The sequence below is a fragment of the Daucus carota genome, chromosome 2 (genome assembly GCF_001625215.2).
Source record: "Daucus carota subsp. sativus chromosome 2, DH1 v3.0, whole genome shotgun sequence".
Classification (NCBI taxonomy): Eukaryota; Viridiplantae; Streptophyta; class Magnoliopsida; order Apiales; family Apiaceae; genus Daucus; species Daucus carota.
The window spans coordinates 52,275,524-52,297,513 of NC_030382.2; the positions used below are offsets into that span (position 1 = coordinate 52,275,524).

Sequence of the window (21,990 nt, forward strand, 5' to 3'; positions counted from 1 at the left end):
GGAGAAGTTTAGGGTAGGTAATGGGCTTTGGAATACTTTAATGATTGGCTACTGGCTTCTGAACAGTTTTTTCGGAAGAAATTCTCAATAAACGAATAATATTATGAATAAAAATCATTTTTTGCTAATTTAGTTTAATTGGATGATAGAATTTATGAATTTAATTATAATTTTTCGCAAAACAGATACAATATTTCGTCAAGTGCAGGTTCACAAATTATTATTGTGTTTGACATATGATTCATTATACTATACGAAATAATTAATTTAATTTTTTTTATCATCACTATTAACAGAGTAGAGGCAATATTTTTATCATCATTATTGTATTGAGAACATAGTCTTGGTAAGATCGTTAGTGTGTCTTTAACTCTCAGAATTTATTATTATTTCGTGAAATTTTATCCAACAATTATCAAGAAAATATTTTAGTCATTAAGCGACAAGGGACAAAGACATGGTATGAAAGGGCTTAATTTTAATATTTCTCCTCTTTATTTTTTTTGTCAGGTATTTCTCCTCTTTATTAGCTATTTACTCTCACAAATATTTCTAGATTGATTTAAACTTTAGACTCGTTACAATCTATATATGGAGAGTTATTTTTCCGATCAAAATTTTGATAAAAAGAAGTTGCGGTAAAAATCGTTTGACTTGATTGATATTAATTATTGAAAGTTACTTTTATCATGAAAGCGGTAGCGGTTCATCTGTCATGAACAATGGCTCCTGGACCAGTACAGCAGAGAATTTATGATGCCTAGAACATGGAAAACCTCTTGCCAACAAACTAAATATGTTGAAGACGACTTGCACTCAAAGTTTAGTTTTGTCAAGACATTTCAAAATAAATTCCTAGAAAGGGTTCTACTCTCAGGTACAAACCTCCTCAACTATCTTGTATATCGCTGGGGGGGTTCTTACATGAACAATAAACACCAGCGTATATCAAACTCTCGCATTTTGGTCAGAAGACCTTTCAACCGTGCTCCTGAAAACGAAGGAGATCTATGTAGCTATTTTCAGTTTTTCACAAATCACAATACTTGCACAATGGAATACATTTGTATACAAATAATTTAAAATCCCAGACTTCTACTGGTTGATTCAATTAACAGCACATCTCAAGTTAGTTGCCTGCTTAGCGCTGCTTGATATCATTCCAAACATTTATCAACAATCAACAGGACGAAAACAAATTATTAAATATAAAAAAAACAAGCATTATTTCAGAGAATATAATTTAGCAAAATCTTAGAATTTATAATGTCAAAATCATTCTATGTCGCTGAAAACATATCCTAAATGCCACATCAATTTCTCAAACAAACTACAGAGCACAGACAAGGTCCTCTGGCTGCTGGCATGTTTAAGAACTTCGAGAGACAGTTACAAACGTCTTCCTCTCCTACCACCCTTTCTACGAGTGCTATCGGTGGGAATTGGGGTCACATCCTCTGCAAATTAATAAAATATATTAACAACTGCAAAAAAGCATTATTAAGGTTGAACTTTTGACTCGATGCAAACAATTGATGAACTCTAGAAACCACTTTTGCTTGAACAAAAAATAAAAAATGAAAATGACAAAATCTATAAATTAGCTACTATGACCAGTAAAAGGAAGGATATAGGTACAATATATACATTTAAAGTAAGAATGAAGGATAAAATGATAATTTCTACAAAAAACAGGAACAATTACCAATGCGTCCAATTTTCATGCCGGAACGAGCCAAGGCTCTGAGTGCAGACTGGGCACCTGGACCAGGGGTTTTAGTCTTATTTCCACCTGTGGCCCTCAGCTTGATATGAAGAGCAGTGATGCCTAGTTCCTGAAATTATAAGCGCAATATAAAAAAAGTACTTGTCAGGACTTAAAGCGGTTTGTAAAAAAAAACTGTCAAAAGAAAAAATTGCTATATATTTTTACTTGGAAGGAGTTAATTAATGGAAAACTAAAAAAACAAAGAAACAACTCCTCCCCTTACTGTCTTGCTAGATACATGCAGGAGTAAAAAAAATAATACTATTTTTCTTCCTTTGAATCGAATATAATAATTTTATTTGCAAAACATTACTGAAAAATAATTTAAAATCAAAATCTTAAATCGTGCTTTGGGTTAGAAAGAATAAATAACCTTGCATCGCTGTGAAACATCTTGTGCAGCAAGCATAGCTGCATACGGTGAAGATTCATCACGATCAGCCTTGACCTTCATGCCCCCTATTCCAAATAAACATTTTTGAGGGTCATCAGGATTCTTTTAGCTAATATAAATTTAAATGCCATATGATTTTGATTCACATGACGAAAAACTCTGCTAATTTAGACCAATTTCTCTGCGTAAAATAAGATTAGCTAGGTAAATTTAAAGGTGCCTGTGATTTAAATAGTGGTACTAAAGTTGTTTTATACCTCCAATTTAACAATTAGTATATATCACCCGTATACAAAAAGCTTATCACAAAAACCGACATAATACACTCATTAAAAACAAAGAAATGATCCACTACAGCTGATACCAAAGAGACACGTCAATATTTCCATATTAACAATAGAAACAAGTATCACACAGGAGACAACCTTTAATCACTCTCTCAATATACATCTATACATATATGTGTGTGCGTACGTGTGTGGGTGTGACTGTGCATGCGTGCACACCTATGTTTGACTGAATGTGAGTTGGAGGGAAGAAGCTCACCAGTAATTCGAACCATGGTTTCCCTTCCAGACAAGTCAGTAACATGCTGCAATTCAGATACAAATGATAATCAGAACATAGCGCTAGCTAAAAGCAATGAACGACAACAAAGTACTCACAATGAAAGTGTCGTTGAATGAAGCAAAAATGTGGGCAACGCCAAAAACAATCTCTCCATCTCTGACAGCAGGTCCAAGGGTTACATTCTCTTCCTTGGGTTCCCTGGTCTTCCTCCTCGACTGGTACATAGAAGAAAAGACAGATGATCAACAACAAATACAGCAATTTAGCTGTAAAAAGAAGTCTCAAATTCATTAGATTATTTATGACTCGCCACTTTACGAGTATAAGACAGCAAAAATATTGAAGGCACAATGCACTACAGCCTAACCTAACAAATAATGAATCTCACAGACAAATTTCATTAATTGATTAAACTAGAAGCTTAACAAGACCATCAAACAAAAAGCTTGCGCAACAACTAGACTACCTAAATAAGTAACGATAGCAAGCACGACTAAACATTTAACAATGCAACAAGTAATATACAGAGATACATATTCCAGAAATCACCTAGACAGAGATTATTTACCTGAATTTCCTAAACAATTAATCCCTACACATGACTTTAATCCTCGGATTATTTAAACCTCGAGAGAAACTGGCTTCTATGCCGAATGCACCACATAAGTGATAAGACATGTAAAAGCTAATCCCCAATAACTGATTTCACAACACATCCAAATTCACATAAACCGATAATGAAAATTTGACATGATAACATCAAAATTTGATTAATTAGCATTTTTCGATACGCAACTAGTTACTAACAAATAAAGAATTTGAAACATTAATCAGAATTATCTCTCAATCGATGTATCAGAAATCAAACAAAATTACAAACAGAGAGGAGAATACAATACAATACAATACCATTGTCGGCGATGAGTGATCAGATGGGTGCTGAAGATCGTGCGAGTGCTGGCGGAGGAAGGGGCGAGTGCGGAGCGGTGCTCATATGCATACTCGTCTTAAATAACTATCGCTAGGGTTTTTGGTCTGGGCCGCTGCTACATTACCAATTTTACCCCTCCACAGTCCACATTCATCTTTAACTTTTTCGCTAATGTTTTTTCTCTGAAAAAGATTTTTTTTTAACCAGTGTTATGATTAGGATCCGTAATATTTATAAAATTACAAGAAACAAAAGTTGATAATATAATACACGGTTCAATAACTTTGGAAATACGTATAAAACCAATGTTATTTGATTGTTAAAATAAAATTAACTAGTTTACAAATTATTTGATATATATACTTTATATCTTATTTAAAATGTACAATTTTAATAATTTCAACATTCTAACTATAAGAATATAAATATCATATAAAAATAAATAAGTGTCATAAATTTGATCATCATAGAATTGGATTAAATTTTGCATACATATTGTTAAAATCTAATATTTGAATATAAACAACATGTTAAAATAAATTATTAATTATTAATTAAAACACATATAAAAAAGTTATTAACTAAATATCATTATAAAAACGACACTATACTACCTTCTATATGAACAGAATTTATATAATATGATATTGACAAGATCATATCAAAAATTTTTAATTGAAATGAACTTGCAAGTTTCCATAGTCTTTTCCATATTCTAGATCCAGCTCACATAACTGCGAAACAGACTTGAGATTAATATCTTTGAAACACATACAACTCGTCCTACAACACTTTTTGAAGTTTAGAGTATATTTTAAATTATCTAGAAAGAAAAATATTCAGCCGGAGCTCAACTAAAGTTCAATCTGGTACTCCACAACAAACTATCACAATTGAAGTCGTGTTGCTGTTATTCTCTTCAGCAAAATGAAGATACAAAGGAGACAGACCTAACATCGGCAAAGAATTAGGTTTAATCGAGGGAGGAAATTTTAGGCGTCACAATCTCCAGAAGTCCTTTCGGATTATCTACATGAACCCAATGTCCGGACTTGGGAAGGACATGAACTGAAACCTTTCCCCCACCTCCATCAACTTTCCTACTGGCAAGGCTTTCAAGCCGCTGGACCACATCAGGATCCCACCTGTCACTATTCTCTGCTCGCACAATTGCTATCTCCATCCCCTCAGGCGGGTTCTCCAAAAGAGGCCAATAATCTGTCTTCCTGAAAAAGCTCACAGAACAGCATCAGCAAACAAAATAAAAGGCGTAATCATTCAATGAAATATTGTCAAAAAATAAATGATGCGAACTATTACAGTTCTGATGATCCTGGAGTCTAATTGAAATTTACCTGTATGAATTAAACATCTCTACAGCACCTTCAAGATCGAAAGCCCATGTCTCACCTTCCTCTGTTTTCTTTAGATTGCTGCCTATCCAATCGGACAATGACTTTGAAAAACCGAGAGTCATCATATGATTGACCAACCATCTACAATTAGGAAAAGTCATCACGGTATTCAGTATACATCAGTAAGGTGCTGTCCTTGGCAAATAGCCAAATACCATGCTCAAAAAGGTACTTCTATTGGTGCCCAAACAGTTTCCAGAAGCATCTTAGGATAGGATTCAGTCCCAAATACCAATCTTTATGAAATTCCGGTGGATATGATAAAGAATCCAAGTACCTATAAAACCTAAGTGGGTAAAAAAATGCCTGCTATTCTCGGATCAATCCCTAAACTGCCTAAATGCATTATATTCCCACTGACTAATCCACGACCACAGATGAATCCCTGAACTGCCTAAATGCAATATATTTCCACTGACTAATCCACGACCACGGGCATTAGTTTCAAACTTAATATGGTCCAAAATCTAATATACAAAATAACAGATATGTATGAAGCCTATAATTTGACCCGATTAACCGCAGTTTTAATAATGATACTTATTTTCTGTCATTTGAAAACTCTCTGAAACGTACACAAATCAAAGATATGGAGATTCAAGACCTACTGGCTGGTGCAAGTTTATTTCACAAATCAGTAAAGGCTGCTATTTATTTTTTGAAATGATATAGGCTGAAGTCTGCACTATCTACTGTCGTATTCTGCTAATGATCACCATATTATATAATTAATGCTGTTATAAAAATATGTGCAAACATACATTCATAACATTCAGATGATAATAGAAGCGTAGAACCAAAGAATCATATAATATGTGATAAGAGTCTTTACTTTCTTGAAGGGACTGAAGAAGGTAAACCCTGCAAGGTCTTCAAAACTTTCTCCACTTCTCCATCACTGAATTCAGGGTTCACCGTTCCAGGTACAGAATCTAGTACCCACAGCTGTTATGCATCATGTATCTCATCTGTGAGTTAACTATAGATTGTCAAATCAATTGACACGTACCAAATAAAGTGTTTATAGATTGTCATCTGTGAGTTAACTATAGATTGTCAAATCAATTGACACGTACCAAATAAAGTGTTTATGTATAAATAGCCGTGACCTTTAGTTTTGATTTAAAAAATCCGAACATATCAACTACTTGGCAGAATTTGCCTAATCGATGATATTCTACAAGGTTGAAGAGTAAAAACAATTTAAAGTCATTGGCATTTGAGCTTCTTTTCTTATAATGAATTTTTTTTGGTATCATTAGCTATACTATTTGATAATACTTGTTTGTCGTAAAGGAATTAATACTTGCTGATGCACATTCTCCTTGTGTTTTGTTGCAGCATTTGAAAAGTACAAGTAGTACTAAAAAACTGGAACACATAAAGGAACAATACCTGTTTAGGCAACTTCACGGAATCACCATAATCACCGCGAGCACAACTCTGCGCATACTGCAGAGTAACCTTTCCACCCATAGAATGCCCAATAACCACATCAGGCCAACTCCAACCCTGCGACTTGACCAAATTCGCCAGATCATTAGCAGCATTCGGAATGTCATGAGGCGCAATCAGCTCTTTTAATCCGGCCGATTTCCCGTGGTTCCTCAAATCCGCAAGCACCATCCTCCACTCTACTACACATGTAATACCTCATTCAATAAACAATTCTCACCAATTCTAATTACAAATAAACAACAAAAAACATACTGTAAAAATTATCAGATTAACTAATTACATATATATATTGTTACCTGAAGGAGGAGTGGAGGTGGATAGAGATGAAGCGAGAATACGAGAGAATGATCGCCAATTGCGAGCAGAACCTAAGAGACCGTGAAGAACGAGTGCTGTGTGATTGTAGGGTTTGTCCGATCTGACCTCTTCGAAAGCTAGGGTTTCGATCAGCCTTGTGGACCGGAAAAAAACCGGGTTGATTAAACGGTTCAGGAGTTTTCTACCGGCTTTGTTTCGGGTAATTGTCGCCATTGATCACGTTCTTGCGTTCTGGTCTGTGTTGTATCCAGCTGTTTTGTAGCTGTGTTATTCTGGAGGAGAAGAAAAAAAGAAACCACAAAACGACGTCGTTGTGGTTGCTTTTTTTTTTTTGTGACAAAGTGATTGTGGTTTGCTTTGTTATGGAAACTTTGGAATGTGCAGAATGATTCCATTTATGTTTGTGGTTATATTCTTTAAATCCTGGATTAATTTAAATTATTTTGATACAAGTTATTCTGGGGGAAAATTGCTCTGATGGACATAAATTAGATTTTATTGTAATTTCTTCTGCTAAATACAGGACAGAAGCTCAAAGTTCCCACAAATGTCCACTTAAGAAAACACTGTAAATAGTAATACTACTGCTAGCAATATTGTAAAAATGCAACACCAAAAGACTGCTTTTCCTTCCTCATATTGCTGCTCATTGCCCCAGGCCAAGGCTTCTTTACTATAGTACTTCTTTTTCACTGCTGAGGAAGTTTTTTCCTCTTCAGCTAATCCAATATGAGACAGAATGTGTGGAAAAACCTTCTTATATGACTTTTCTCCGATCAACAAATCCGAGTGTCCAAAACCATCCACGACTACTCTCTCGTGTCTGTGATCAGGTTGGTGTAGCTTCATGTACTTGTTTGCGAGAAAAGATGTCTGAGGAGTCACTAGAAGAGTTCTTCCACCTGATATGTATAGGGTTGGCAGTGCCATTCTCTCTGGATGGATTAGGTATGTGTTTTTTCCATTTTCGTCAACTATGAATCCGGTGTTACAGATTATTCTAAGGTGAGGAAATGCGGCCATTGGGAGGGCTGGTAGGCTTTTCTTGTTCATCCAGTAGTGCATGCTAGAGGTGATGTTATTGTGCCAGAATGTGTTCCCAAATATTCCTGAAAATATTTCACATTCATCGCAGCTGCATCTTTCATAACGTGGCATTAAACGGGCTATGGCTCGTATGAGTCTTTGTGAAGATGTGGTTTTTAGAGTTCCAAACAAAGGTAAGGTCTTGTTTTTTCCAAGTATTACCATTGACATCTGCAAGTTGAATAATGTTAAATTAACATAAGAGAGAGGAGGGAGGGAGGGAGGGGGATGGAGGGGGGGGGGGGGGGGGGGGGGGGGGGGGGGGGGAGGGGGGGAGAGAGAGGGAGGGAGGGAGGGAGGGACAGTACGGGCAAAAGGGGAAGCCGCATCTTGACAGAAGGTAGAGCTGTTAGCTTAAAGAACATTGAAGAGTTAGTGCAAGACAGAGAAGCTATTTTGGAGGATGAGAGATGACCTCCCAGAAGAGCAATGTGCATGGCTAAGCCTCCTACACAATGGGCAACCACATGTACCTTTACAAATCTTCCATTCAACTCGATTATCTTATCAATCACTGCACATCAGGAACACGAGAAATTAAAATTCTTGCAACATAATCTCACAGTTGATTCAGTACAGTTGCATTCACCAAATTTACCTTTGGGTATATCATATCTGCCAATATCTTTGATTGTGAAACAATTAGAAGAATTGGAAGGGTGCAATCTTGGCTGAAGAATCCAGGTTTCATGCCCTTGTTCTAGTAAAGTCCTAACCAGATCATTTGGTTCAGTAGGTAGCCAATAACTCTCTGTTGAATACCCGTTAATAAGGAGGACTGGGTACAAAATTTTATGTCCGAGTCTTGAAAAACTCTGACTGCATTTCCAGCGCTTGCAACTGATTATGAAACCGTCTTCTGCAGAATTACAAGAAGGACCAATGTTGTCAGTTTTAGTCAAACTTCAAATTACTTCGTAAATAAAGAGCACCATACTATATTTAGGGGGGAAAACACTAGATTAGCTTGTTCAGAGTTGTCGTTTCCTGGCCAAGTATACTTTCGTGTACCTGTTTCTATCTTTAGCAGATCACTGCTTGGATAAGGTTTTTCAAGAACATGTGGGGTAGTAAAATCCTTGTTAATTCCACGCGGTAATCGTAAAATGTAAGTTCTGAGAAAAGATTCCAACAGAAGACATATAAACTTCCCCTTACATCTTCCTTTCATGCTTATCAAACACTTAATGATCTCAAGGACGGAGATATGAAGTTCTCCTTTCAGGACTATTGCTTCTTGTTCTTTAGTATTGTTTGCCGTAACTTTTTTGAACGTAACATTCATAGATGTTGATTCTTTAATCATGTAAAATCCAAGGAGAAAAGGATTCAAAACTTTTCTTCCCTCAAGAATATATCTGCAATTTAAGGATAAAGCCTTAATCAGTACTGTGAAGAAGAAAAGATGATTAGACAACAAATAACAACAATAATATAAATTACTATTGTTGAACCTTGAACCAGAAGAAGCTGCAAGGGTGAGCTTGTAGTGCATGTATTGCGTGTAAGGAGTTCTGATATCTACTTCACACAGGTCTACTTCTCCATCGATCACATGTATTTTGTCGCTTTCTACAGCTGGGCATACAACATATCCACCAACTTTTCCTCTTAGAAGGGGATGTGATTTTCCACTCATCATATTCATATTGTCAAAATCTTTACAGGTCTCCATATTCAGTTTCACTCTGAGATGAGCAGAAATTGGCATACCCCCTACATGCCCTCTCATTATTTCAGTAAAAGCAATAGAAGATGTACGACTACCTCCTAAGTTCTTAGAAATCATTGAACTAAGCTTTTGATCAATGGCTGTACGATTAAATCTGGCACCATACATGTTCTCGTAGTTGAGAACATCCTTCACAAGATGCCTACTCACATGCTCTGAGACTGTAGCGATAGTTAGGGATGGGTTAATGCCTACCGAGCAAGGGATTAAGGAGGCATCACAGACATATAAACCAGTATGGACACTATCATGGAAATTTGTGTCGAAAACTTGACCATTAGAATTACAAACACCGTGTGAAGGATCTGATGCTGCATTGCAACCACCTAAAAGATGAACAGAGGTGCTTCTATATTTTGACATGTAAAGTAATCCTCCTAACTTCTCACTGAGCTTTTGGAGGGCTTTGATTTTTCGCGGAAGTAAAGTATCTTTGGGTGCTTGAAAGTAGATTTTGTTTGTGTCCCTTTCAAACGTAATTTTCCCATCACTCTCATCATATCCCATAACATTTAGAACCATGCCTTGGCTTTTCTTCATTCCGAAACTGACCATCAGCTTGTCTAAAACTTCATGTATTATACCATACCCACCTGGCCAGCTGTAACTTGTAAATCCTTTAAATAGCATGTAGATATAAGGCGTTGGAAGTACTGCACTCTGTGGAAATGAAATTAATAAATGCAGAAAGCCCTTGCTATGAAAAGTAAAAGCTAAGTCTTATGACATATTCCAGTAGTTTATAAGCAAATAAGAAACTTCCTACAAATGCATATTTACTCACGTAAGAAAGACTAAAAATTCAATGCTAATATTCGTTAAAAAATTCAGTTTAGTCTAAGAGAGATTTTTTATGAGCTGAAGGTGATTGAGGTGCATAATGTATTGGGAAAGCTTCGGACCTGAATTGTGAACCCCAAAGAATTAGTGTAGGATGAAGAAATGGCAGGGCCAGGCCGTTCTTGAAATGGTAATTCAGAGAAGTTCTTCCTGTCTAAGCCAGAGGCATTCAAGGGGGCTGAGCTTCTAGCAAGATATGCAACATTATTTCCGTTACAACTAATCCCTGATCCAAGCATGCTAGAAAGTTTTAGTCCTCTCTGTTGAGACTGAAACAGTATTTTGTTTGTCCCAAAAACTCCAGCTACAAAATTCCAATTTACAATAATAAAAAACAATAATTGTTAGGAAATTACAATAGCCAGATTAGTATCACAACAAAAGTTCTGGAACTATTTTTGTAATATTTGACTAACCTGAGAGAACTACAAAATCACACTTCACATGATCAATCTCATTAAAAAACACAAGCCACCGTCTTCTTTTTGTGCTAGAATGTTTTTCTTTGGAAGTTTTATCCAAGTTTTTCACCACGTACTGCACTTCACAGTCTGTCCTTATTGTACATCCTTCCTGCATCCAGAGAAAAGCATACGAGTTCATTTTTAAAAGGGCATATAATAACTAACACTTTTAAATTCGAAAATACATGGTGCTCCTGATACCTGAATTGCTGAGAAAATGTAATTTTTGTCTGTAGAACTTTTGGCATTGTAAGGACAGCCGGAAAGACAGTTGCCACAGGCTAAACAAGATCCCATCTCAGCAGGATTCTTGGAATTCAATGGTTGTTTATTTTCATCGAAGTTAATACTCAGCTTCAGCGGACTCTCTATGCTCACCTCAAACTCTTCTTTTATGATATCTTCCATGACTTTGGAATTCTGAAACTTAGTGGGGACACTTTGAGCCCTTAGCATGGATGAAGCAGAAGCTTCACAAAGTTCCCAATCATTTTCCCATTCTTTAGGCCATTTCACGTTTCTTTTAGCACGGACTGGAGCTGGTATCATGACTCCAGCATTAACTAATGAACCTCCACCAAGCCCACAAGCCATAGCTGCTAAGCAATCCTCTTGCTCATATACCTGTAATTTGATAATACATATAATAAAAAACAATAAACAGCTCATTCAAATTAAATCACCCTTCACCTTCAATTATGTTCAAAATCTAATATTGAATATTACACGAGTAATTTGGCCATTATTTAAATGATTTCATCTCAATAAAAATATATCAATTAGAGGATGAAGAAAGACCTGAAACAAAGCATCTCTAGGGCCAAAACTGATTCCCAGCTTGCTGCTTTCAAACCTGAAAGTTGATAAAATCTTCAAACTGCTAGTTGGAAAATCCTGAGCTTCCCATCTTCTTCCTTTCTCAACTAAACAGACTTTTAACCCTGCCATTGACAAGCGACAAGCTGCAACTGAACCTCCATATCCTGAACCAACAACAACGACATCATAACCATCTTCTCCTCCTCCTCCTTCACTAATTAATATGTTTTCTGGTTTTGCTTTCTCCATTTTGGTTTTTACCAGTGCTAAAGAACTAAAGAAGCCAAATTGTTTATAGGAGTTGCTATTACCATTGATGTGATACATCGTACTGTTGAATCTCTGTATTTATATTATAACTTATAAGCCTGAGTCTGTGCTTGATAAAACCAAAGTGAGAGTATATCAGTTATGGATTCAGTCTACCATGGCTGTTACGGTCGTCCAAGTAAATAAAACAAAAACCCATATACTATGGCGCCAAACTTCTATATATCAACATCATGTGTCTTAAATAGTATCTAGCCTGACCATACTCTTAAACTTGTCCAAAATTTCACATTTTGAAAAGAAATATAATCACCACAAAAAGCTATGTATTGTCAACAACCGTAGCTACGGTTAAATTCGAGACCTCGAGTAAGTCAGGACTGCTGTATATTGTTTAATATGTGTCACCCTTTGGCGCATAATAGCACACTCCAACGGTTGGCACCATTCTAGAGGTGCCAAATTTGCCGCATTATTAACAAAAGAATTTTTTCCCCTTCATATCATTTTTGACACCCTTTTTGGAGAAACCACTCCATTTTTTAGGATTCATGTCCCTGAATAGCTTTGCCAGGCAGTTCTGCCCTGTAAAAGTGCAGGAGTCCGATATTTTCATTAAAAGGCTTCTAATTCAGCCTCCTGTGTAGTTATCTTATGTTCATTGATCATTGTACTTGCTGTGCTGAACTGAATCCAAACGACAATAGTTATGTTATGTGCATTGAACATGTGAACAACTCCGTTAATGTCAATGTGTGAATTTGTAAACTTTTTATTGTAATATAGTTGAAAGAGCGTGCAAGAAGTCATTTTAATTAACGCTGGTCTTTTTTTTGCAACATGACATACACTAGTGTTTGTATACTCCATATAATAATAATAGAACGATTGTTGCAAATTCACAACATTCTCGCGACATTTTTGTAGGAAATTGGCTGTTTCTTTGGTTGTAATGTGGCTGTTTCTTTGGTTTTAATGTCTGATATACATTACAAGTAAACACTCAGTAATTACAGCAATTTACCATATAATACACAAAAAAACTTATGTTCCAGGCAATGCAAGATCTTTCACATGGCATCATCTCAAAGAAAGAATACAAAATTTTCAAGACTGTGACACTGATTCTTAAATATGAAAATACGACCTGTTTCTGAATGAAGATACATCCATTCTTAGGCATTGTGCACAGTTTGCTTAGTTAAGGCACAAACAATGACCTGCCTTCTCGAGAGACTTTGGTGGTATCAATATTCTGGGTGGCTGATATGAACACATTCAAATAGATTAAGAACTACAAAGCTGTATTCGGTGCTTGCAGTATAATCTCTAATTTCATCTTTAGTCGAGCTAGTGACAAGTTATCTTAGCGAAGTAGTTTTCCTCGTTATAGTAAACTTGATAATGAAGTAATACACAACACATTTAGAGACCCTTAGATTCTTATATTTCTTGTAGTGGCATGATGATCCAGATTGATGAAAAGGACTAAAGGAAGTCATGGAAGAGTACAAAACAAATCCAACACTGACTATAAATTACAAAAGTATGAGCATTTTATGCACGAGGCTTATCTTTTAAGTTTTAACCTTGGTTTACTTGTTTGAATCTTTCTGATAATCAGCAAATGCGCATATAATACAGTGACGTTTTGTTCCACAATACTGGCTTCACATGAGATTAAGTTTTGTTTGTGCTAATACATCAACAAAAGAATGGAATTATAAAAATTTTGGATTACCTGTTACATAGAGCTAAAATCTGTTCACAAGATTCCCACAGCCGACCAGCAAAAATTTGTTCATAAAATTTTTCCAGGAGAAATAAACCATCGATTCGGTACCAGAATACTTCTATTATTCAGAACAACTTATGCTACAAAACATTGTATTCGTCTACAGTTTTGAACCATGCTTTAGTACTACCATGACAATATCCCGGGGTGATTAGAGCTGAAACATCGGAATTATCTTTTTATTCCATCACTATGCATTGATGAGCTTCCAACTCTGATTTTTTCAAGATACTAAATCTGTATTGACAATAAAACGATTATTGCACTCTAACCGGTTTAGGAATCGCATTTTCTTCTTTCATATTCATTCAATCCGATACTCTCTGGTGTCCCTTGGGATCATTCCTTCGGTGATCCCTTCGGTCATTCCTTCCGTATCCTTATGGATAGACTCTGTGTGCGGCTGAGTCTCTATACCGTTTCTATTACACGCTGGCCAACAAAACACACCATTGAATAGTAAACACATACCGTTTTTATACCTTCAGATTTTGTTTTGACATCGAATTTTTTTTGTTGGGCTGGCTCTTAAACAAAGAATTAGGTTATTGGGAAAAAATTATATAAAATTTGATCATAGGCAACAGAGATCTCTGAAGTAGTTTTCATTTTCTTCCTGCGTACTCCCTCGGACCTCGGTATACATATAGAACGACGCATGAAAATTAATAAAAAACCTACTCGGGATTGAGATTTTAATACATTTTTTTGCATTCATGAAATCCGAGGATATTCGATTGAGATTGTTTGAAATCCATTAAAATCTTGAGGTTTTCGATTGAGATTTTAAATTATACTACAAAATCTAGTGGTATTCGATTGAGATTTTAAATTATGCTACAAAATCTAGTGGTATTCAATTGGGATTTTAAATTGTGCTTTAAAATCCAATGGTATTCAATTGAGATTGTTTAAAATTCATTAAAATCTGATGGTATTCAAATGCTGATGGATTTTTTTGGCTTTCATAAAATGATGGATTTTGTAGCATTCTTCCGTGTATTTTAAATTTTTTGAAATCCCATCAAAATCAATGGGATTCTGAAGCATTGTGCTTAAATCCTATCAACTCTGCGACATTTTATCAACGAATCCGCACAAAATCAAAATCACATACAATCCATTAAAATTCGTAGACTAAAAACAATACATTAAAATCCTAATCGAATACACTTCTCCTAATTTAATAGAGAAATAGAGAAAAAATGAATAAAGTGAACAAGCTGCTAATATCTAATGTCAAAAGTGTGTATACCGAAAGAAAATAATTAATGTAGTTAAAATTGTATATTATTAAATTTTATTATTTTGAAAAGTGTATATAATTGAATGAGACGTATAAAAAATTATACTAAAATGAATGAGATTTGATTAAAAAAAACCTTTATTCTGTCTTTGCAGGTAATTAACGTTTCTAGTTCTAAAATTTTTAAAATTTGCTTTAAATAATAGATGATGGATCCTTTCAAGAAATGCATGTTGATAACTGAGGTAAATATCAAAATGGTCATTAAAATAACTGAATTCAAACAGTAAAAATATTATTTATAAAATTTTACACATTATTTTTTAATATTACCACAACCAACTAAAATGTTATGACTTCTGATATTTACGATAATATATTTAGATTTTATCAAGTTTATTTACTATTTACTTTTTATAATATAGTTATTTTTTATTTTAATAAAAATAAATAATAAATAAACTTGATAAATCTAATATATATTTATGATACATATATACAGTGGAACCAGTTTTTGGCCTAAATCTTGGTCCAAATTTAGACCGAACCATCTTTTCATTCCAACAGTTTGGCCTAAATCTTGGTCCAAATTCATATATCAATATTTTATTCTTCTAACAATTTTATTATTATTATTATTCTAATCTTTTTAACAATAATATAAGATTTCATATTAATATTAAACTCAATTATTCATTAAATTAGAAAAACAAAGAAAATAAAAGTAAATTTAGCATTTTATTTAATTAACTAAAATAAAATTTACAAAGATTCAATACTACTCCGAACTAATATATGTTCCCATAAATACTCAATTAATGCATCTTGAGGTGCAATATGAGCTTTTTTATTTTTTTTATTTTTCGATATCGTCCAAAAAATTGTTGAAAGCGAGCATTTTAATGTGTTGTTAATTTGAATTATTTTATGATTATTTTATTTTATTATATTTCATAATAATATATATGATTATTTAAGTAAAATATATTAAATATAATTTATAAATATTTAATAATTATATTAACATAAAATCATTTAATTAACTAAATATAAAAAGTTATCATTATGTTATTAAAAAGATTTAGGCCGGTGAATAGTGCCGGCCTAAATTTAGGCCGGGACTATTCACCGGCCTAAATTTGAACCAAGATTTAGACCACTGTTAGGGAGATTTAGACCAAAACCGGTCCAAATTTGGACCTTTAGGCCACTATTAAATTTGCCCTAAAAATCATAACCTTTTACCTGGTTATGATAACATTCAAAACTAATTTGTAAGATTTTATAAATAATATTTTACTGTTTGAACTCATATTTAGAAATATTTATTTGATTTTAATAATTCAATTGATCTATAATAAAATTGATGAACCAGGTGTTATATAAGCTCCGCTCACTTTAATGACCATTTTAATATTTAATTTAATCAGTTAATAATCTAATCAAACAAGTACAAAAACAAATCTTATCGAATGCAGGATTTCATAGATGGACTAACCACAAAACGTGTCCATGGAAAATATTGCATTGTGTAGTGTGTACGCGTCTTCAACAAACTACATTCAGTCTGTTTTTTATCTCTCCACGTTACTCGACCTGCACTCTATATCTCATTCAAGAATTAGTTACAACCTGCTTGAGTTGAGTTCAGCTAGCAATATAGTTTATGTAGATCATGACTTCAACAACAAAGCCAACTAATCAAAAGCGCTTGGATTCCTTTGATCGTGAATCTGGAAATCTGCATGGCCGTCATACCATCAAGGTATTTTTTATGAATATTTGTTGGTATTAAAACTACTATTTTAGGGTGATGGATTAAATTTAAAAAAAAATTGTCCCAACTGTTTATTGTGAGAGTATAATTGTAGTATGGGTTCAATGTGTCTAATAACATTACCCAATTAGCTGGTGTATTAGTTTGAACGATGTTGTATAAGCTGAGATAATAAACATCTAAATGTTGCACGGAGCAGGATGGGCATGGTCTAGGCTGGGTTGACATATTGCGGTTAGCTTTTCAGAGTATTGGAATAGTGTATGGAGATCTCGGAACATCACCGCTTTATGTGTTTGCTGGTACTTTTCCGGACGGAATCAAACATGAAGATGACATACTCGGTGCTTTCTCTTTGATTTTTTATACCATCACTTTGATCCCGCTCATCAAATATGTTTTCATTGTCCTTAAAGCAAATGACAATGGTGATGGTATGTTATTTAATAACACAATGAAATATGCAAGTCAAGTATGTTACAGATTTTTAAATGTATCTTTATTATCATAGTTGGAGATAATGTTAATATTATCCGACCCATCTTATGCTCCTTACCTGAATTATTTGATTTGATAGTATTTTATGTCGATGTTGATTATTAGGAGGGACATTTGCTTTGTACTCTTTGATATGCCGATATGCAAAGGCGGGGTTCATACCAAGTCAAGAAGCTGCAGATAGTGATGTATCGAATTATGAGTTGGAGACACCAAATAAAAGGCTGAAAAGAGCATCAAAGCTGAAATCTAAGCTAGAGAAAAGCCAGTTCTGTAAGTATGTTCTTCTATTTGCCACAATGCTTGGCACTTGTATGGTTATTGGCGATGGTATTCTCACTCCTTGCATTTCAGGTAATTTATAATTCTCTTAGAATTTACGAACAGTTTTTATAACGTGGGACTGATCACAGCTTTCAAGTTACCATTGACTAGGCTTTGTAAATGATACTTACTTTCTTATTACCATGATCAGATATTGAAGGTTGATATATTTTAGAACTGTTTAAAATTTCTAATATACTTGTAGTTTATGTGTGGCAATGAGTAAGTTATGTTAACTTTTCTGCTTCACTTTGATCGACAGTTCTATCAGCTGTGGGAGGAATTAAGCAAGCTTCGAACAAATTGAACGAAGGTAAAAGTAACAATTTATCTATTCTCATTGTAATCAGTTCTAATCAAAGCCTACTATATATAGAGCACAACCGTTTTAAAATATAGGAAACAGAGAAAAGTAAAATCTAAACCAAAATTTATAACATTATAAATATATACTCCCTCCATCCTATTTTAAGTGTCCTGTTTTGACTTTCAACGGTCAAATTGACCAATTTTTGACCAAGCATAAAAAACAAATTTGTTATTATTTTAAAAAACTAAAAATTACATTTTATAGTATATTGTATATACTTTATAATGACATAATTTTTTTTACTTTTAAAAATTATATTATATGTGTAAATCTCAGTCAAAATTTGGTCAGTTTGACCATTCAAAAGTCAAACATGACACTTAAAATGAGATGGAGGGAGTATTTTTTAGTAATAAAATCACACACTTTTCCTTCGACACACACCGCAGACAATTATATTTCAATATCCTATACTTATACTAACTAGTGCAACTTTGTTTCTTAGATATGATAGTGTGGATATCAGTTGCAGTTCTAGTTGCCTTGTTCATGGTTCAAAGATTTGGAACAGACAAAGTTGGCTACACCTTTGCACCCATCCTTTTCATCTGGTTTATATTCATTGCTTTCACTGGCCTGTATAATTTCATCAAGCACGATCCTTCTATAATTAAAGCTCTAAATCCGATCCACATTGTATATTATTTCAAAAGGGACAAAAAACAGGCTTGGATTTCCCTTGGAGGCACTGTCCTCTCCATAACAGGTGATCATTTATTCCAGATTCCAGAGCAGAAGAGAAAATATTGCATCCTTTATGTTTTTTGACCATTAATTTTGCAAATGCAGGTGCTGAGGCACTATTTGCTGATGTTGGACATTTTACTGTACTTTCCATACAATTAAGTACATGTTCTGTCGTTTTTCCGGCCATTGTACTACAATACATGGGCCAGTCTTCTTACCTCCGAAAGCACAAAATGGATGCTGTGAATGCCTTCTACAAAGCTGTGCCTGGTAATTCTAGTTTAAATTGTATATTGCTATAGTTTGACTTGTTACTCTTGGTCATTAACAATGTAGTGAAAAGTCACAACTTAAGAATTGCGACAAATTTTCGTATAAGCAAACTGCAAATGATAATAGTTTTGCAAAATGATAGTTAACTTGTGAAAAGTTAGCTATACACCTTATATCTCAAGGTAAAAACCGTAATAGACCTAGTCCAGGCTTGCTTAATCCTAGTATGCAATATGATGTCTGGAAAGTAGACCTAATATTTGGATATCTTATCAGCAATGGACTTGGATTCTTATAAGAGATACTATGGAAGACCTTATTAGCCACTGCACATCAGCGCCTGTTACAACCATATCCGTAGCTCACTATTTAACTACATATATGCTATTAATTTAAATGAGTCCTCTACCCTATTTTTGGCGACAACAAAACTAGACCTTAAGTGCCTTAGACAACTGCCATTCTAGTTAATACATTCAAATTTATGTACATACATGAAGGGACTAAAGGCTCTTCCCTTTCGATCCCTTGTCCAAATATAAATAGATTGTACTTTCTCGTATCTAGATACTTGGTGATTTCAATAAATGTTTCAGCATATCCAATGTTTCAATAAGACAAACTTATATATAATCAACAGATCATAATCGCTTTGTAAAATTGTTGACATGGTACAGGTCCACTATATTGGCCTATGTTTGTGATAGCTGTTTTGGCAGCAGTAATAGCAAGCCAATCTTTGATATCTGGAACATTCTCAATCATCCAACAATCAGTCTCATTGGGGTGCTTTCCTCGTGTAAAAATAGTTCATACCTCCACGAAATATGAAGGACAAGTTTACATACCAGAAATTAACTATTTGTTGATGTTCGCTTGTATCGCAGTCACTCTTGGATTCAGGGATCCTGGGAAACTGGGAAATGCTTATGGTATTTTTTTTTTTCATTTAATCTATTTTATTATAAATTATTTTATACATATTATGTCAATTTAAACTTTCACATGAGTAAAATATAGATTGATATGTGCAGGTCTCGCGGTTGTATCTGTGATGGTCATAACATCATCATTACTTCTTGTCATCATGATAATGATATGGAAAACACATATTCTCCTAATAATCTCCTACATTCTTATCATTGGAGGTTTAGAGATTATGTACTTAAGTGCGGTTCTTTCAAAATTTACAGAGGGAGGATACTTACCGCTAGTATTTTCTATAATTTTGTTGGCAATAATGTACACATGGAATGATGTGTACCGAAGAAAGTATTACTATGAGTTGGAACACAAGATTTCTACTGAAAGGTTGAAGGATATTGCACTTAACACAAACTTACGTCGAATCCCTGGCATTGCAGTGTTCTATTCAGAGCTTGTTCAAGGGATACCTCCTATATTTACTCAGTATGTATCAAATGTTCCAGTTCTGCATTCTGTTCTGGTTTTTGTCTCGATCAAGTCACTACCAATCAGCAAAGTTCTGGTGGATGAGCGGTTTTCCTTTCGTCGAGTTAAACCTGAAGAACTTAATATGTTTTGTTGCGTTGTGAGATATGGATACACTGATATACGCAATGAAGAGGAACCGTTTGAAAGACTTTTGGCAGAAAGATTAAAAGCATACGTGCAAGAAGAATTTTTAATTAACAAAAGTAAGCAAAATCATCTACAAAGTAATGAGGCGGATAGTGATGACATTTCTGTGCAAATCCAGGAAGATGAAATAGAAAATGAGGCAATTGAGAGAGACTTAGAGGAGGTAACATGTGACACAGAGATGACAGAGGTGTTCAAGAAGGCATGGTACGCTGGACTTGTGCATTTCGTGGGAGAAAATGAAGTGATTGCAGGCAAAGGCGCAAGCCTATGGAAAAGAGTTTTAATTAATTATGCTTATAATTTCCTGAAGAACAATGTGAGACAGAGCATTAACAAGGTGATTGATATACCTCAACAGAGGATGCTTAAAGTTGGGATGACTTATGAGCTTCTGTGAAAAACCAGCCGTGCTTCTAATACACATAGTTATCAAACTCTATGATGATATGTGGCAATAATTTATGGTTGGTGTCAGTTAAAGACCTATTTCTGATGGCTCAAAGCCAACCAGTTGTCAGGCCTTATTTTCTGTTTATTCCATGAGTTGACAAATCGAGTAGCACAAATGCCTACAGTCATCGACTTTACTATATTTTTATCATGATAATGTGTGCTTTGTGTATGAGTATCTGCTTCTTTCTTCTTGAAATTCTAACAATTTCTTTGATATATTTAATGGAATGCTTGATTCGATTACATGCTGTATTAATTCTGAACAATAATTGAGTGGCACAATTATATGCCGCTGCCTCTGCACTTGGAAAGGTATCCATTTTATATCCTTATGTTGAACAGAAGCATTCTCCTTTTCGTGAAGTACAGCATGTCAGATGTGGCAAGACAGGTTCGGTATATAAATTGTAATGAAACTCATTATGTATTTATTTCAAGATAATAATTGGTAGATATGTGATGCAGGCAGTTCTTGGCCAAATCCTGATTCTTGTGCGCACTATTGGCACATCAGCTTCTTGAAATTATTTCTGATTCACCTACTGGAAGCATGAACCTTCTTATGCAGGTCTGTAGTACTATTATATATTATTGGCAGTTTTACAAAATTCGAAGATATGTCTGTACTTTCAATAACATTTCATTTTAACAGGTTTTACAAACATTAACGGATGGGACAGTCCCTTCTCCAGAACTGATTTCTTGCAGCAGAAAGTTAAGTATATGATTCAATTTGAAGGTACTCTATACTATTATCCAAAAATCAAGCTATATTAAATTGCTAAACTATGTCATTTTGCATTGATTTGTTAAAGGATGCACAAATTTTTATTTTGTTTTGGAAACGTGATGAACTTTTAAACCAAACTCCAATAATATTACAACCAGTAAAATACT

At 34.4% G+C, this 21,990-nt stretch overlaps 4 protein-coding genes across 5 annotated transcripts; 1 reads left to right on the forward strand and 3 right to left on the reverse strand.

Moving 5' to 3' along the window:
• Positions 1-1,186: 1,186 nt before the first annotated feature.
• Positions 1,187-3,782, reverse strand: LOC108206551 (small ribosomal subunit protein uS11z). The gene is made up of 6 exons (XM_017376887.2): positions 3,642-3,782; positions 2,828-2,947; positions 2,709-2,754; positions 2,142-2,227; positions 1,706-1,835; positions 1,187-1,457 (listed from the first exon to the last, which is right to left on the reverse strand). The coding sequence occupies exons 1-6, from the start codon at positions 3,642-3,644 to the stop codon at positions 1,390-1,392; spliced, it is 453 nt and encodes a 150-aa protein (XP_017232376.1). The 5' UTR covers positions 3,645-3,782; the 3' UTR covers positions 1,187-1,389.
• A 607-nt stretch (positions 3,783-4,389) lies between these two features.
• On the reverse strand, positions 4,390-7,211 carry LOC108206258 (uncharacterized). Of its 2 annotated transcripts, none has more exons than XM_017376498.2 (5): positions 6,833-7,211; positions 6,474-6,715; positions 5,911-6,023; positions 5,019-5,159; positions 4,390-4,889 (listed from the first exon to the last, which is right to left on the reverse strand). In XM_017376498.2, exons 1-5 carry the CDS (start codon positions 7,065-7,067, stop codon positions 4,637-4,639), a joined length of 984 nt encoding a protein of 327 aa, XP_017231987.1. In that variant the 5' UTR covers positions 7,068-7,211; the 3' UTR covers positions 4,390-4,636. The 2 variants fall into 2 exon arrangements, with proteins under 2 accessions (XP_017231987.1, XP_017231988.1); XM_017376499.2 differs by having other exon boundaries at positions 6,474-6,712; positions 6,833-7,179.
• A 63-nt stretch (positions 7,212-7,274) lies between these two features.
• Positions 7,275-12,200, reverse strand: LOC108207745 (uncharacterized). The gene is made up of 9 exons (XM_064088083.1): positions 11,775-12,200; positions 11,178-11,600; positions 10,929-11,085; positions 10,575-10,816; positions 9,395-10,332; positions 8,952-9,298; positions 8,539-8,799; positions 8,249-8,454; positions 7,275-8,111 (listed from the first exon to the last, which is right to left on the reverse strand). The coding sequence occupies exons 1-9, from the start codon at positions 12,120-12,122 to the stop codon at positions 7,410-7,412; spliced, it is 3,624 nt and encodes a 1,207-aa protein (XP_063944153.1). The 5' UTR covers positions 12,123-12,200; the 3' UTR covers positions 7,275-7,409.
• A 4,415-nt stretch (positions 12,201-16,615) lies between these two features.
• On the forward strand, positions 16,616-21,265 carry LOC108206236 (potassium transporter 5). The gene is made up of 8 exons (XM_017376465.2): positions 16,616-16,871; positions 17,083-17,317; positions 17,487-17,735; positions 17,968-18,018; positions 18,521-18,781; positions 18,865-19,032; positions 19,713-19,967; positions 20,070-21,265. Exons 1-8 carry the CDS (start codon positions 16,782-16,784, stop codon positions 21,035-21,037), a joined length of 2,277 nt encoding a protein of 758 aa, XP_017231954.1. The 5' UTR covers positions 16,616-16,781; the 3' UTR covers positions 21,038-21,265.
• The last annotated feature ends 725 nt before the right edge of the window (positions 21,266-21,990 follow it).

Coding starts and splice junctions, on each gene's coding strand:
- LOC108207745 (XM_064088083.1), bottom strand. CDS start 12,122: ATGTATCACATCAATGGTAATAGCAACTCCTATAAACAATTTGGCTTC. Junction 11,086..11,177: donor ACATTTTCTCAGCAATTCAG/GTATCAGGAGCA, acceptor CTCTGGATGCAG/GAAGGATGTACAATAAGGAC. Junction 8,112..8,248: donor TGCGGCTTCCCCTTTTGCCC/GTACTGTCCCTC, acceptor TTCAACTTGCAG/ATGTCAATGGTAATACTTGG.
- LOC108206236 (XM_017376465.2), top strand. CDS start 16,782: ATGACTTCAACAACAAAGCCAACTAATCAAAAGCGCTTGGATTCCTTT. Junction 17,318..17,486: donor AGCAAATGACAATGGTGATG/GTATGTTATTTA, acceptor GTTGATTATTAG/GAGGGACATTTGCTTTGTAC. Junction 18,019..18,520: donor TTCGAACAAATTGAACGAAG/GTAAAAGTAACA, acceptor TTTGTTTCTTAG/ATATGATAGTGTGGATATCA.
- LOC108206258 (XM_017376498.2), bottom strand. CDS start 7,067: ATGGCGACAATTACCCGAAACAAAGCCGGTAGAAAACTCCTGAACCGT. Junction 5,160..5,910: donor TCTTCAGTCCCTTCAAGAAA/GTAAAGACTCTT, acceptor TCCTAATTGTAG/ATGGTTGGTCAATCATATGA. Junction 4,890..5,018: donor GAGATGTTTAATTCATACAG/GTAAATTTCAAT, acceptor GAGCTTTTTCAG/GAAGACAGATTATTGGCCTC.
- LOC108206551 (XM_017376887.2), bottom strand. Junction 2,755..2,827: donor CATTCAACGACACTTTCATT/GTGAGTACTTTG, acceptor TCTGAATTGCAG/CATGTTACTGACTTGTCTGG. Junction 1,836..2,141: donor ATGTTTCACAGCGATGCAAG/GTTATTTATTCT, acceptor TTATAATTTCAG/GAACTAGGCATCACTGCTCT.